The sequence below is a fragment of the Pseudonaja textilis genome, chromosome 1 (genome assembly GCF_049901715.1).
Source record: "Pseudonaja textilis isolate UNSWEBS1 chromosome 1, rPseTex1.2, whole genome shotgun sequence".
Taxonomy (NCBI): domain Eukaryota; kingdom Metazoa; phylum Chordata; class Lepidosauria; order Squamata; family Elapidae; genus Pseudonaja; species Pseudonaja textilis.
This window is the reverse complement of record NC_141990.1, coordinates 51,503,407-51,517,652: the sequence shown is the minus strand read 5'-3', so window position 1 is coordinate 51,517,652 and position 14,246 is coordinate 51,503,407. Positions and strand designations below refer to the sequence as shown.

Below are 14,246 nucleotides of genomic sequence, written 5' to 3'. Positions count from 1 at the left end.
TGGAGACATGTTGTCTCATATAAACACTATGAAGAGGATTTTTCAGGGGCTGCATGAAAAAGAGCTTATCTTCACTGAACTACATCAGGTTTATATAATTTTGTCTTCATTAGATCAGAGCTATGACGACTATGTAACTTCATTGGAAGTGCTGCCAAAGGATAACATCACATTAACTGATATTACTGGCAGATTAATTGAAGAAGCCAGGAGAAGGCTTGAAAGGGATCAACTCAGAAGGGAACAACCACAAGAAGAGGAATTATCTTCGTCAGCCTACACAATTAGAAAATGTTTTAATTGTGGAAGAAAAGGACATTTGGCTAGATTCTGCAAGAAAAAAAAACGCCAAAATGCCAGCCAGAATGTTAAAAGGCATCAAAAGGATAGAAAATGCTTAGGGTTAGCCATGTATAGCAACCAAACTGTGAACAATAATAATTTTTGGGTTGTAGATAGTGGAGCATCGCACTGCATAACAAAAGATAAGAAAAGATTTATTAAGATGTCCACGAGTTCACAGCAGATATCATTACCTAATGGTTGGAAACTGAAAGCAAGAGGTCAAGGTACAGCATATTGTTCTTGCATAAAAGAAAATGTAAAAATGTTATATGTACCACAACCTAAGTTTAATTTGCTTTCAGTTAGAGTTTTGATTAAACTAGGTTATGTAGTTACCTTTAGGGGAGAAAACTGCATAATAGAAAAGGAAGGTAAAAAAGTGACTGCAACTTTAAAAGGTGAATTGTATGTGTTAAATGATAATCAATTAGAGGTGGCTAACACAGTGTATAATGTTAAACCTCATGATGAATGCATACATTTGTTACACAGATGTTTAGGGCATATAAATTTTAAAATGCTCAAGCAAACGGTTGAACTGTCTAAAGGTATAAAACTGAAGCCTTGCAGTAAGTATTTGCACTGCAATGCTTGCAGTCAAGAAAAAAGCAAGGTAATACCAGCGAATAGAATTAATGGATTTAAAACTAAGGAGCCTCTAGAGGTCGTATTTGCTGATATTATAGGTCCTAAAAAACCAAGTGTGGGAGGTGCTCGTTATATATTAAGTATAATGGATCATTATTCTAGATATGGTTTCTGTTATTTAATGAAGAGTAAAACGGAAACATATCAAAATTTCTTTAATTGGTTGAAGTTTGCAGAGAGAAAACTAAAAGGAAACTAGTAACTCTTGTAACTGATAATGGTATGGAATTTATAAATAATAAATTCCAAAATAGACTGAAGATGGCAGGTGTAGAACATAAAAAGTCTGCACCATATAGGCCACAACACAATTCCTTTATAGAAAGGCGAGGCCAAGCACTGCAGGCAATGGCTCGTACTATGTTGTCAGATTCAGGATTACCTGAGAATTTGTGGGGAGAAGCAACAATGTGTGGTAATCATATATTGAATAATGTTGTTAACTCAACAACAGGTGAATTACCATTCACACGGTGGCATGGTAGAAAACCTGACCTAAGCTATATGCACACATTTGGAGCACCAGCGTGGGTGCATATTCCCACACAACTGAGACATAAGGGACAGCATAGGGCTAAAAGATTATATTTTGTAGGTTACGAATCAAACCATAGATCTTACAGGTTCTGGGAAGAGGGCACAACTAGAATTTATTGTAGTGCTAGTGCTCAATTCCTGGAACATGTAGGATGGCACAAACTGGAACAAGATTCGAATAAAAGTGTAGTTATAGAAACCTACAGGGGCCCGAGCCACCATACTAGTGATGAGGAAAGTCCAATTAAAGAGGAAGTAAAGGGGGAGAAAATAGGACCAATTAAGGAAGAAATAAGTGAAGAGGAAATAGATGACCAGGAACAGGTGATAGATAAGAGTCCACCTGTAAGTCCTGTACTACCGAGACGGTCAACACGAGAGAGTAGACCACCTGATAGGTATCAGGCAAGTGTGGTGTGCCAGATTAGTAAAATTCCAACCACTGTGGAAGAACTAAAATTGTATCCTGCGAAGGATCAGGAGAACTGGCATACAGCAATGCAAAAGGAACTGAATTCATTAAAACAGATGGGAGTCTATGAGAATGCTAGATTACCTCCAGGGGAAAAGTCCTTTGGCTGTAAATGGATATTTAAATTAAAAACAGGTACAAATGGGACTGTTACCCATAAGGCTAGATTGGTAGCTCAAGGATTTAATCAAACTGCATGTGATTATGATGAAGTGTTTGCACCAAGTCTAAAAGCAACAACCTTGAGAGCAGCTTTAGTGTGGGCAGCTAAGAAAAACTGTATCATAAATCATTTAGATGTAGAAACTGCCTATCTGCATGCGCCGTTGCAGCACACTATATATCTAAAGAAACCTGTAGGGATTAAGGATGATAAAACTAATAATGACTGTTGGAAACTTAAAAAGAGTCTCTATGGATTAAAACAATCTGGTTACGAATGGAACCAATATATTGTTAAAGAGTTAAACAATATAGGGTTTAAAGCAGGTTTAGCTGATCCATGTTTATTTAAAAGAGAGACAAATGGAATAGTGTCATTATTATTGTTGTTTACAGATGATATTGCATTAATTACAAAAACTAATAATGAAGCTACTGAAATAATATCATTATTAGGAAAGAGGATAAAATTAAAGCAATTAGGAGAGATAAAACAGTATCTCGGATTGACAATAAATAAAACCAATGATGGCTATAAGATATCTCAAGAGGATAAGATTTATCAATTACTAAAAACATATAAGATGGAACTTTGTAAACCAGCAAAAACTCCAATGAGTCAGGAATTTTGCCGGACTGATGCTCAGAGTTCAAAATTCGATAAGACTATTTATCAATCACTAATTGGCAGTCTATCGTACATTAGTAATTGGTCAAGGCCAGATATTGCCTATAGCATTAATCAATTGGCTCGATTCAACGCTGAACCCGATGAACGACATTGGCAAGCAGCAAAACGTATCTTAAGATATCTTAAAAGGACAATGCACTATGCATTGTATTTGGAGCCAAAAGATGATTTGATTTTAAGTGCATATGCTGATGCAAGTTTTGCAACAGATATAAACACTAGGAAATCAACTTCAGGAATGGCTATACTATTAGGAAAAGCATTAATTGGTTGGAGGTCAATTAGACAGCAACACATAAGTATGTCCACAATGGAAGCAGAATTTTCATGTCTATCTTTATTATGTACTGATTTAATTCTGTATAAACAGTTGTTGTTGGATATGGGATTAACTGTTAATGATTCCATTGTGTATGAGGACAATCAAGCAGCCATACAGATGGCTACAAATATTGCTGTAAAAACGAGATCTAAGCATACAGATCTTAGATATCTGAATGTAAGGCAATCTGTAAAAAATGGTTTAATAAGATTGGAATATTTTATGACTGAGCAAAATATTGCTGATCAGTTTACCAAAGCCCAAGGTGCAGTCAAACACAAAGAGAGTTGTGATGACTATGGGTTAAGGTTGTAAATAGATATATATATTATTATATTACCCAAAAGGGGAGAATGTTAGGTATAACATAGGTCGCCTAACGTAGTTTGGGTAAAATAATATATATAAGCTATGATTATTGGTTTAAGTGTGTGTCACTTTAACTGCAAAGCATGTAATTTTGGGTGTGGTGTGAAACCACCATAAGAGGCAGCAAGAGGACCTGATTGATTGCTGACGATTCCCTGACGCTTTGCTGGCAATTACTGACAATTTACTGGATTGATTGGATGCTTGATGGTTTGTTAGCTGCGTCTTTTCCCCTACTGAAGAGTTGCTGAAGGAAGAGAGGAGTTTTGAGTTCTTCATATCTCTCTACTGCGAGGAGATATATCACCGGACTGATATTTGTAAGTGTACTGACCTCTCTTTTTCGACACTGGAATTTGCAAATGAATAATCCCTGGACGGACTGAACTAAGTGAATGATATATGGACTGTTTTGACTATGCTTTAACTCTTGCTGGAATAAAAACTATTTAATTAACACTGTGCCTCTGTTTACTGAGTGTAAGCTACTAAAAAAACGATATCTCACATATTTTGCCTGCCTGCCTGACTGCCCTGCAGATCTTGCTAGGGGTGTATCCCTAACAAAAATTAAATACAAAGACCACAGAATTTCAGAGAGCTGTTAGCAGAGACAAGCAGTATTAGAACAATATCTGTAAAGACACTGAAGAAACAGACATGGAAAACCAAGGAAAGTTATCCAAAAGTTCTCTGAACTGAGAAGGAGGTTATGGCCACAAATTGGGTAGTAAAGGATGCTAATGGACAGATAGTAACCAGTTCAAAGAAGATCAAAAAAGATGGAAGGAGTATGTGAAAATACTATACTGTACAGTACAAATGTCACCACCCTTAGAAGATATTCCTTATATACCCCTTTCTTTCTATGATTGATAATAATTTATGAACTTTGACTGCTGCCCAGCTCTCAGTGCCATTCTACACCATGCATCTTGAAATCTATCCCAGTGTAAACTGGAGATACTGAAGATGTGGTTAACGACTTACAATTTGGTGTAATTTTACAATGCAAACCTAAACCATCAGGATGGTTAATAGGTTAACGTTAACCTAACCCAGATAATTAGTTTAACTTACGCTGTGCTTCAACTAACCATGATTTAGCATGAAAGCCAGAGGTTTTCCTTTGCTTTTCAAAACCTGGCTGCCTTTTTGCTGGAAATCTTGGTGTAATGAGGGGGTGCGCGTATGTCTTGCCTTCCTCGCACCACACCACTGCCCCCCAAGAGAACCCCCTTCACCTGCCCACGGAGGAGGCTTCGTCTCTGGCTGCTGCCAGAGGGCTTTGGGTAGCACCGGGGAAGAAGCCCTGCTTTCCGTCTGTTTCATTCCGTGGCTCTGGGATCATGCATTGAGCTTCCTGAGTGACTCGGAGGCAGCGGCGGACCAGGCCAGGAGAACTGCCCCGCTGCGGGTCCATCCTGCTAGCCACTGGGAGACCTTCCTCGCAGCCGGCTTGATCCAGCTTGACCAGGGGATCTGTCGTGGCTTGGTGCTTCCAGGATGGAAAGGGTGAATCCCACCTGCAGCTCTGCGCTGATCCCCTGTGCCTGCAAAAAACCTCCAGCCGCCACGTGTTTTTTTCGGTGCGGCTGGACTCCTCCAGAGCCCCCCTGCCACCTCTTAGCGCCCCCCTGCCAGCCCCCTTGCCTCTTAGCGCCCCCTAAGGCATCCCACCTCCCCCAGGGAGAGGTACCACCCACTTTGGGAACCACTGGTGTAAATGCTAAAGAGTTATATGTGTTTAGCGTTCCATTTCTTGGCTTTAAGTATCATGACTGCAATGTATATTTATTTTGGATTTTCTTATTGTTTTAAAATGCTTTTTTTAAAATTGTTTTTATACTTTCAGAATTGTAAGCCACCCAGAGTCATTTATTGAGATGGAGGGAGGGGTGGCTACAGAAATTGAATGAATGAGATGAGATGAAGTGAATGCTTAAGGTCTCCATTGTGTTGTTTCATTGTTCTTATTTTTATTATTTATATATTGCATTCTTTTTCTTAAAAAAGAAAAACTAGACAAAATAAAATTACAGCAACAAAGGGAAGCACTGTTTAAAAAAAAACCTTCTGTTTCTAATTTTCCCTTTTTTTTTTGTGCTTCTATCAATTTGCCTTTTTTTGGAGGAGAATGTAGCCCACCCATACCATCCGTGTTTTTATTTGTCAGTTGTATAATATATTGTATATATGGGGACCATTCTTGCTTGAATTTGATTAAACTTCTATTTTGAATGTATGCTGTTAGTTTTGCCATTGCTATATATTTTCTAAGTTTAAGTTTCTAACCAAGCATTGTTGTAATTATATTTTTCTCCAATGTTGGGCAAAATTGATTCTGCTATGAGCATATATCTCAAAAAGTTATTATATTTCTCATTGATATATTCTGATACTTAGTAAAGGAATAAGTTGTAATTTTCTTCTGAATTTAATTTTCAAAAATTTTCTTTCCAGTACTTTTATGTTTTTTGTACACCTCCATCCCATGTGCTAAATGTTCCTTCTGTTTTTTGGCATTTCCAACATTTGTTTCTGTATGATCTTTTTTATCTTGGAGATTATTTGTGTAGTTGTGAACCATCTGTAAGACATTTTGTACCAATTTTCTTTTAGTTGCAAGTTAGGGGGAAAAAATGCATTTGGTCCATAATTCTTCTTGTGGTCGTGTTATGGTTATTTTTTTTAAGTTTTGCACCCATCTAATATTATCTTCCCATTTTCTCATTAGATATTATAGACCCAGCTATTTTGCGTCCAGGAAGGTTGGATAAAACACTTTATGTTGGTTTGCCACCACCTTTGGATCGCCTTGCAATTTTAAAGACTATTACTAAAGTAAGTTTTTATTTTAAAAAGCAACATTGTATTGTTCTTAACCATGTGTCTAATATATATAGTAATATTCTATATTCTTTTATTTTCCTTGAGAATTGTGAAACTAGCAAGATTGGAGAGAAATGGGTGACTAAATATTTTTCTCGCAAATTTAGTTTCAATTTCGACATAGCTTCTCTCACCTGAGAAGAAATGCAAAATATTGGTCCATTGTTTCATGCAAATGCAGCAGGATGCAAGTAACATTGCTGCCAAAACAATTTTGCAAGAGAAAGGAAATAATACAAGGGAAAGGAATCCTTCTTATTTGTTCTGACTGTTAAGAACTAGATTTCATAGCATTTTCTGGTCACTTTTTGTGACAGAGTTTTATAGTGTTCTTCTAATGTTAATACAACTTTTGGTAAATTACACCAAATCCAAGGTAAAAGTGAACCTCACCATCTCCATAGATAAGCTCATATTGTGAAACTAAAAAACACCTACATTTATTCAAATATATTTTCTACTTTGTCCAATTAGAATGATTCCAAACATCTTGTTAGAGAGGTGAGTGAAATATATATTTAATAAAAAAGAAGGGAAAGATTATAATTACTTCTTCTCTAGTTATGTAGTTTTAGAACAAAGGACAAAATGTACTTACTGCAGACTAGACTTTTAAAAATAAGTCATTAATAACACTGTACAAATATGAGAGATTAATCAACAAACATTGAATTGGATGTATCAAATTCTATAGTACTAGTATTTTTTGTCAGTTGTGAGAGATTTGTATCTTTCACTACCTAACAGCAATATTAGACTGCAAGAAAAAAGAGATGCTGTCATAATATTTATTTGATTTATGTCACATTTTTTGTACTCAATGTAGTGCAGATAATATTCCTCTCACTAATTTTTTTTACAACAAAAACTTGGCGAGGTATGTTGCTCTGAGCAAGAGTAATTGGCCAAAAGTTACCCATTAAGCTTTCATAGCTGAAGATAGTGCAGAGCCTATCTTCCCTAATCAACACATTAACATTACACCATATTTTAGACAAAAGGTATAGAGAGCTTTTATTTAGACCTTAAAAAGCTAAATAAAAGATCTTTGTCCAGTTAAAACCCTAGCAAATTCAAAAGGATATATTTCTGAGTAAAGCTGTGTAGAGTTAAAAAGGGAAAACAAGATGAGAGGGATAAGAGATTGGGAATTAAGCCAAACAAAAAAAGAATGAAAGAAAGAATTTGTAAATAGCCACAGCAGGGTAAGTTGAAGAAGGAAGAAAGATAAAACAGGAATAAGAACTTTATTCATGAAACACAATGTTAAGATTGCATGTATTTGCATATTTGCCTAAGAATAAGCCTTTCCCTTCGCTCTGCAACTTTTTCCAAAGTAATGTGCAAGGAATGTAATTGTAACTTTTTCAACAAGAGAAAGGAGTATCTGGGAAACTAAAGCAGTTTTAAGAAATAAATGGGGAGGAGCAGAGAGATACATGTACTACTGACTGCTTCATTTGGTTAAAGAGAAAGACAACTAGACTAGATTGAATTCCAGCAGACAAGTAAAATAGATAGTTGGGGAAACAGATAAGTGAAAATTCAGGGATGCTTTTCCTGGAGTAGTCTTCTCATACCTTCACGAACCATCTTTTCCTCACTTTTGGAAAAGAAGGGAAATCAGTGGCCCATTCTGATCCAATCTTGTTGCTGTGTACAGATCTACTGACTACATCATTTCTGCCAACTTTAAACAAATTCTACATTTGCTTGCTCAAATTCTCATTTTCGTATGTCTAAGCCAGAATTTGTGGATCATAATTAGCTGTATTTAGACCTCTTTAGACTAGTTTGAAATAGAGTACTCTACCTTGTTGATTTTAAATTACTAAATCCCACTGAATTCATTGTATATAGGCTTTCAGCTTCAATATTTTATATTAAATAACTGAATCTTGTGATATGGTCATATTTTAACAGGGTAAAGCATTTGTAAGTTTAGAGTTGCCTTGACCTGGTTTTCAAGCAGCCTCTGCAAACTACCAATATAGTATCTACCTAGATAGCATTCAAAGGGCAACATATACTAAAGTTTTGGTTGAGGATCTAAATGGGTGGGTGTGTTTTAATCTCTAGATTGAAAGATCAGATGGATGGTGCAATTTCCTGTATTCAACCCTGGGATGGCTAAATGTCTACGGAGATTCTTAGCCATCCACATCATGCTTGTCGATTGACAACCGTGACCTGGATGACTGAGAATCTCCATGGTCAATCCTGGGATGTTTTTATATTCAATATTATTGTGTATTTACTGCAAATATTCCACAAACATATTTACTAAATGTCATTTGTTTATTGCTTTTACATCCTGCTTGTTCAGTGATTTCAGGAGTGCATGAGAGTTGATCCCAAGTGTAGAGGGACTCTCGGAGTACAAATGGGACCAGGGATCTTAAGAGACTGCAATCCAGAGATTGCACTCCCCCATTGTATTGCCATGTACTAATCCTGCCACTAATAGGTTCAAGACTGCAAGGTGATTTTTTTTCTCGGCTGAACAAACCTGACTTTCTGAAAACCTATTCCAAATATGACTTTGTATTCCTCAATGTGAGCATAAATTTATGTTTGAAACCATCTGTCTAGAAATCATTCACACTTAATTTAGGCAATCACACCATCCCCTCATGTTGAAAAGGACAGGAGGATTCTTCAGATTACATTGTTAATGATTGCTGGCGCTGATGGGAGGATGAAACCAAAGTTATAATAAGTTAACTTTTGAGGGCATATGTCAGCATTGAAGTATAAATGTCACAAACAGGCAGCACTTCACATTCGTACTACTTGTTTTTAATTCAATAGATTTGTCACTCTGCAACTTACGACACGTATGGCGAAAGGCAAATAGATTCTTCATAAATTATGGCATTGCCTATTGAATGTGGATTCTGTCTTCTGATGGGAACAAGAATTATATATATCTCATATTGCAAGAATAATATAAATCTCATGTTGGTCATCATAAATACTTCTTCGTGCCAGATGGAACAGAGCTGAAGGAAAAACAAACTTGATTTTTACATTGTACTGTAAAAAACTTGATTTTTACATTGTGGTGTGGCAACAGCCTGTGGCCTCAGGACTCCCAGCCAGGGGTGAGATTCTACAGGTTCTCACCTATTCACTAGAACCAGTTGTTAACTTTCTAAGCGGTTCGGAGAACCAGTTGTTGGAAGAAATCTCCTTTTGTTTTTTTCCACCCTTCTTGCATTCTTGGTAGTATGCCTAGACTTACTGTCTCCAAAGGACTTTTTTTTTCTTTGCTGGTACTTTCTTAAAGGGGAAGGATTGTTTTAAGCTTTTTACACTGCTGTTGGGAGGAAATGCTCCCCTGTTGGGTTAGCACTTTGAAAAAATAGTTGAGTAATGAAGCAGAGTTGCCAGAAAGAAGCTTTTAATGACAAGGAACCAAGATGAGTGACATTTAGCAAGGCTTCTTGGCTAGCTAGAAAGGTTGACATTCAAATGTGAGTTTACATACCCTTTCTGAGTTTTGGTCTAAAACTGGTGATCATTCAAAGTTACAATGGCACTGAAAAAAGTGACTTATGACCATTTTTCACACATACGAACGTTGCAGCATCTCCACTGTCATGAGGGGTCAGGCAAGGAGAAGCGCCCCTTGATGTGAGTGATGTCAAGTTGGCCATGACTACCCAGTCACATGATCAGCAAGCCACACCCACCAATTAAGCCATGCCCACAGAACCAGTTGTTAAAAAAATTGAATCCCACCCCTGCTCCCAGCCCTCTTCCTGGAACCTTATCTGATCATGACTGATGAAAATTAATAATACAATTTCTTGGTCCTTTTGAGGTAGAAAATAAATATGGCAATTGATAAGTTAGTAACCTGGTTGTTAAGTGAATCTGGCTTTCCCGTTGACTTTGTTTGGCAGAAGGTAGCAAATGGTGATCACATGACCTTGGGACACAGCAACTGTCATAAACATGAACCAGTTGCCAAGCAACTGAATTTGATCACATGATCATGGAGATGCTGGAAAGGTCATAACTGAAAAACAGTCATAAGTCATGTTTTCAGTGCCATTGTAACTTTGAATGGTCATTAAATGAACTGTTATAAGTCGAGGGCCACCTGTACTTAGCAGCTGCTAGAAAGGGCATGTAAATTGCAACCCTTAGCAACTAAAAGGATGCGTATGATATATGGCTAAGCAGGAGGAGAGAATCCAGCCAATATGGTTCATTTGTTTTGAGTGTAAATGGGAGTCAGTGCTTATAGCATTATCTTTATTTAGCAACTGCCTTGTTTAGCGGCCATTCACCATAACAGTGGTGAAAAATAGTTTTATGACCAATCCTCACAAGCTGAAGATCATAAACACAGATGTGGATTCATGTAATGATTGAGTTGCTGATTCTAATTATGATTGTTAAACAAAACTACCTAGAGCAAGGGTCGCCAACCTTTTGGACCTCAGGGACAACCAAACTCATAATTCTAAATCCCGTAGACCAGAGACCCTGGGAAAATCCCCAAAAAAGTCTGCAGAAAAATTCACCACCCTGTTTTCCTACTGATCGAGCATTCTTTATTTGGGATTGCAGGATATTGTCTCCAGCTCCATTCTCAGGGAGAGGGAGAGAGAGACTTTTGGCTTCATGCAAGGAAAGCAGCAGAAGTCTTTCTTTCTCTCCCGCAAACTCTGCCAGAAATGAGTCTTTGTAAGATTTGTCATGTCGGCACAGCCTCTTGGAGCAGGATGCCTTTCAGGGTCCCAAAGACTCATTTCTGGTGGAGTTTGGGGGAAAGAAAGAAAGAGTTTTGCTGCTTTCCTTGCGTGCAGCCAAAAGCAGAAGAAGAAAGAAGCAGCCCAGTGGCCAGGCATGCTGGCCACACCCACGGCCAATTTTATGAAGGGGGGAAAGTCCTGATAAGTCACGTGACGCTGCCGTGACAATGTGAGTTTCACATCCCTGACCCTGAACAATTAACTATATTTTGTAATCATGACTTGATATTGGTTTACTGATTCTTATGATACACAAATAATACTATTAATGTGTTGACAAAGCAATCATTTAATGTAAGTTCAGTGTTTCTTAATTAAATTGTAAGAAATACCTTTTCTATGACAGTGTATACGTCTGAAGAATGTCAAACAAATGTTTCCTATCATTTTCTGGAATAATTTGCTGTAGTTTGGATTGATTAATTTTAAATAGAGCATAATTCTGCGGATGCATTGTCCCATGCCAGACTAGCACCACAAAATAAATTTTTGAATGGTGGATATTGTTATGTTAATTAGTCTGCCTGTGAAAGGTCAAATAATTTATATTTAAAATTACTACTATAATTTAAATTTATATTCATACCATTTATTGGTTAGAGGTCCAAAGCTCTACTCCACAATCCCTACCATGACAGCTTTCTGCTGTATGTGACTGGGACTCTATTTGCTGCCACTTTTACTCAGGAACAGACTCTTCTATCCCCAGCCCGGGTGCTTCAGAAGAAGAGAGTCTAAAAATCTTCTGTGGCATCTGAAATATGTGGCATATTAGACTACTTCTTTGGAAGAATCAGTGTACAGTATAGTGAAACAAAACATTTATGTGGATCTTCTGTTATGCGTATTGTTGCTGAAATGAATTGGATAAGCATTAAAAGGACAATTGGAAAAGGAAAAAAGAAAATCAGGATTTCTGCCAGCAGCAGCATGCACACATATGCATGTGCATGCACACACATGCCCATACACACACAGAGAGAGAGAGAGAGAGAGAGAGAGAGAGAGAGAGAGAGAGAGAGAGGTCGGAAAAAGCAGTAGCAGAGATATAAAGAACAGATCTAACCATAATATAAATTAACAAAAGAATCCAAATCACATTTCCCAGAAGTTAAGGAACAGTTGCCTAATCCTGGTTGAATTAGAACAGTGGTAGTCAACCTGGTCCCTACTGCCCACTAGTGGGCGTTCCAGCTTTCATGGTGGGTGGTAGGGGTTTTGTCCCCTACTTTATAAATCACCATTACTGTGGAACCGGTGGGCAGTTAGAAAATTTTACTGTTAACAGAGATACAAAAGTGGGCGGTAGGTATAAAAAGGTTGACTACCCTTGAATTAGAAGATATTAGTCACCTAGCTCAATTCCATGTTTTCCCCAGGTGATGTAATATCTCCTCATTCAACCTGGATTGGCCAACTGACCTTTAAACTTTGGGAGGACTCTGATCCTTATTTTGACTGACAAGTTTAGTTTGGACAAGCAAGCTCATATTTGAACCTGTGAAAGTATTTTTTTTCATTTTTCACACTAATATAATTTCTCAGGCTTCCTTATGACCTATGCCTAAGTGGTAAGCATTTTTATAAGAATTGTTTTCTGCTTTGCAAATCGAAACCCAGTAAGTGTACTAGAATTACTTTCCCCTTTCTATATGGTCTCTTTCTTTAAATGAATGTAGATATTGTTGTGTCTAATCATGCAAGGAGTAACTTGATTATTTATTTGGATTAAAATTATTCTTTATATTAAAATATCATTTTCAGTTCTCTATGACATAAGGAGGAGGAGCTTTTCTTCTCCAAAATCCCTGGAAATTGTCCCTCAACACTATTCCTCTCACAGCATAGCAGGAAGCCGCCTTCTGTAGGTAAAAAGAGGAATAATTAAATAACAGGGATTCTTTGCATGAAGACAGTATCTTAAAGCAACTGTTCACTTGTTGTTTTGCAAAATGAGATGGGAAGGGTTGGCCAACCAAATTCAGTCTGTGGACCAGAAGTTCAGCATGATTTATTATATTTCTAGGAAAACCTGCAGAGTCAGAGTTTTCCTTGTGGCATTCATTATGCAATCTATCTAAAACAAGTCTCATCAGCTACATGGAATAATCTTTTAATTTAAATCTTTTAATTAGAAAGTCAGATGTAATATTTCAGTTAGAGAAATCCTCTATGCATGCTGTTTAGAACTACAAAGATCTGAAGAGAGAAGAGCCCTAATTACTGACTTTCTGCTGACTTCCCGTTGATTTTGTTTATGAAAAACTGGCAGGAAACATTCTGGAAATTGGGATCATTTGACTGTAGAGATGCTGCAACAGCCAGAATTCTGAATCATCACTAATACAGTGCCATCATAAAATTGAACAGTCATTGAACTAGTAGTCATTAAATGAGGATTCCCTTTACTTCTTCCACAAGATCAGACATTGCTTTTACAAAATGCTTTTGGTATAATGTAACGCTACATCCTCATTTTTAAACCAAAATAAAGAGTGAGCCCAAATTATATGTGTTAGTTCTTTTAAACAACTCCAGCATAAAAAAAAAATCCGATAGCCAATGTTGTTTCTTCAACAACCACAGGGATATCCAGTAAACATGAAAATTGGTTCCATTTTAATGTTATAACTCCCTAGAATTCTATTCTAAATTTCAATTAGAATCCTACTCTAAATTTATAAGACCTTAGAATGCTATTTCTTAGAATCTCAGGTTGTAAAAAAATGAAATAGGATATTCCAATTCTTAGTTCCAGATTTCTTGTAAATTATCAATGTTTATCTTTGAAACCCGCTTCAACAATTTGAATAAATGCACTATGGTTTTAAGTTCTTCTGAGATATTTTCCATACACTTTATAATTTAGAAGGCTGCCAATGTACCAAACCCAGATTCAGTAATCAACAAACATTTTAATTTGGGTATATTACAGCTAAGCTATTTCAGGCAATCCAAATTCTTTTTGTAGTGAGTCAATGCTTTTTTTAAAAAAAAAACCTTTAAAGATCAATTCATCTAAATATTTTTTCTGCCTATGTA

The 14,246-nt window shown here is 36.8% G+C and overlaps 1 protein-coding gene across 2 annotated transcripts in view; it reads left to right on the top strand.

The window, feature by feature from the left end:
• NVL (nuclear VCP like) overlaps positions 1-14,246 on the top strand; it is a 58,706-nt gene that overhangs the window by 28,586 nt on the left and 15,874 nt on the right. For both annotated transcript variants that reach the window (XM_087934108.1, XM_026695684.2), the window contains one exon: positions 6,284-6,390. In XM_087934108.1, the coding sequence (XP_087790234.1) occupies positions 6,284-6,390 (107 nt within the window). The remainder of the gene's footprint in view (positions 1-6,283; positions 6,391-14,246) is intronic.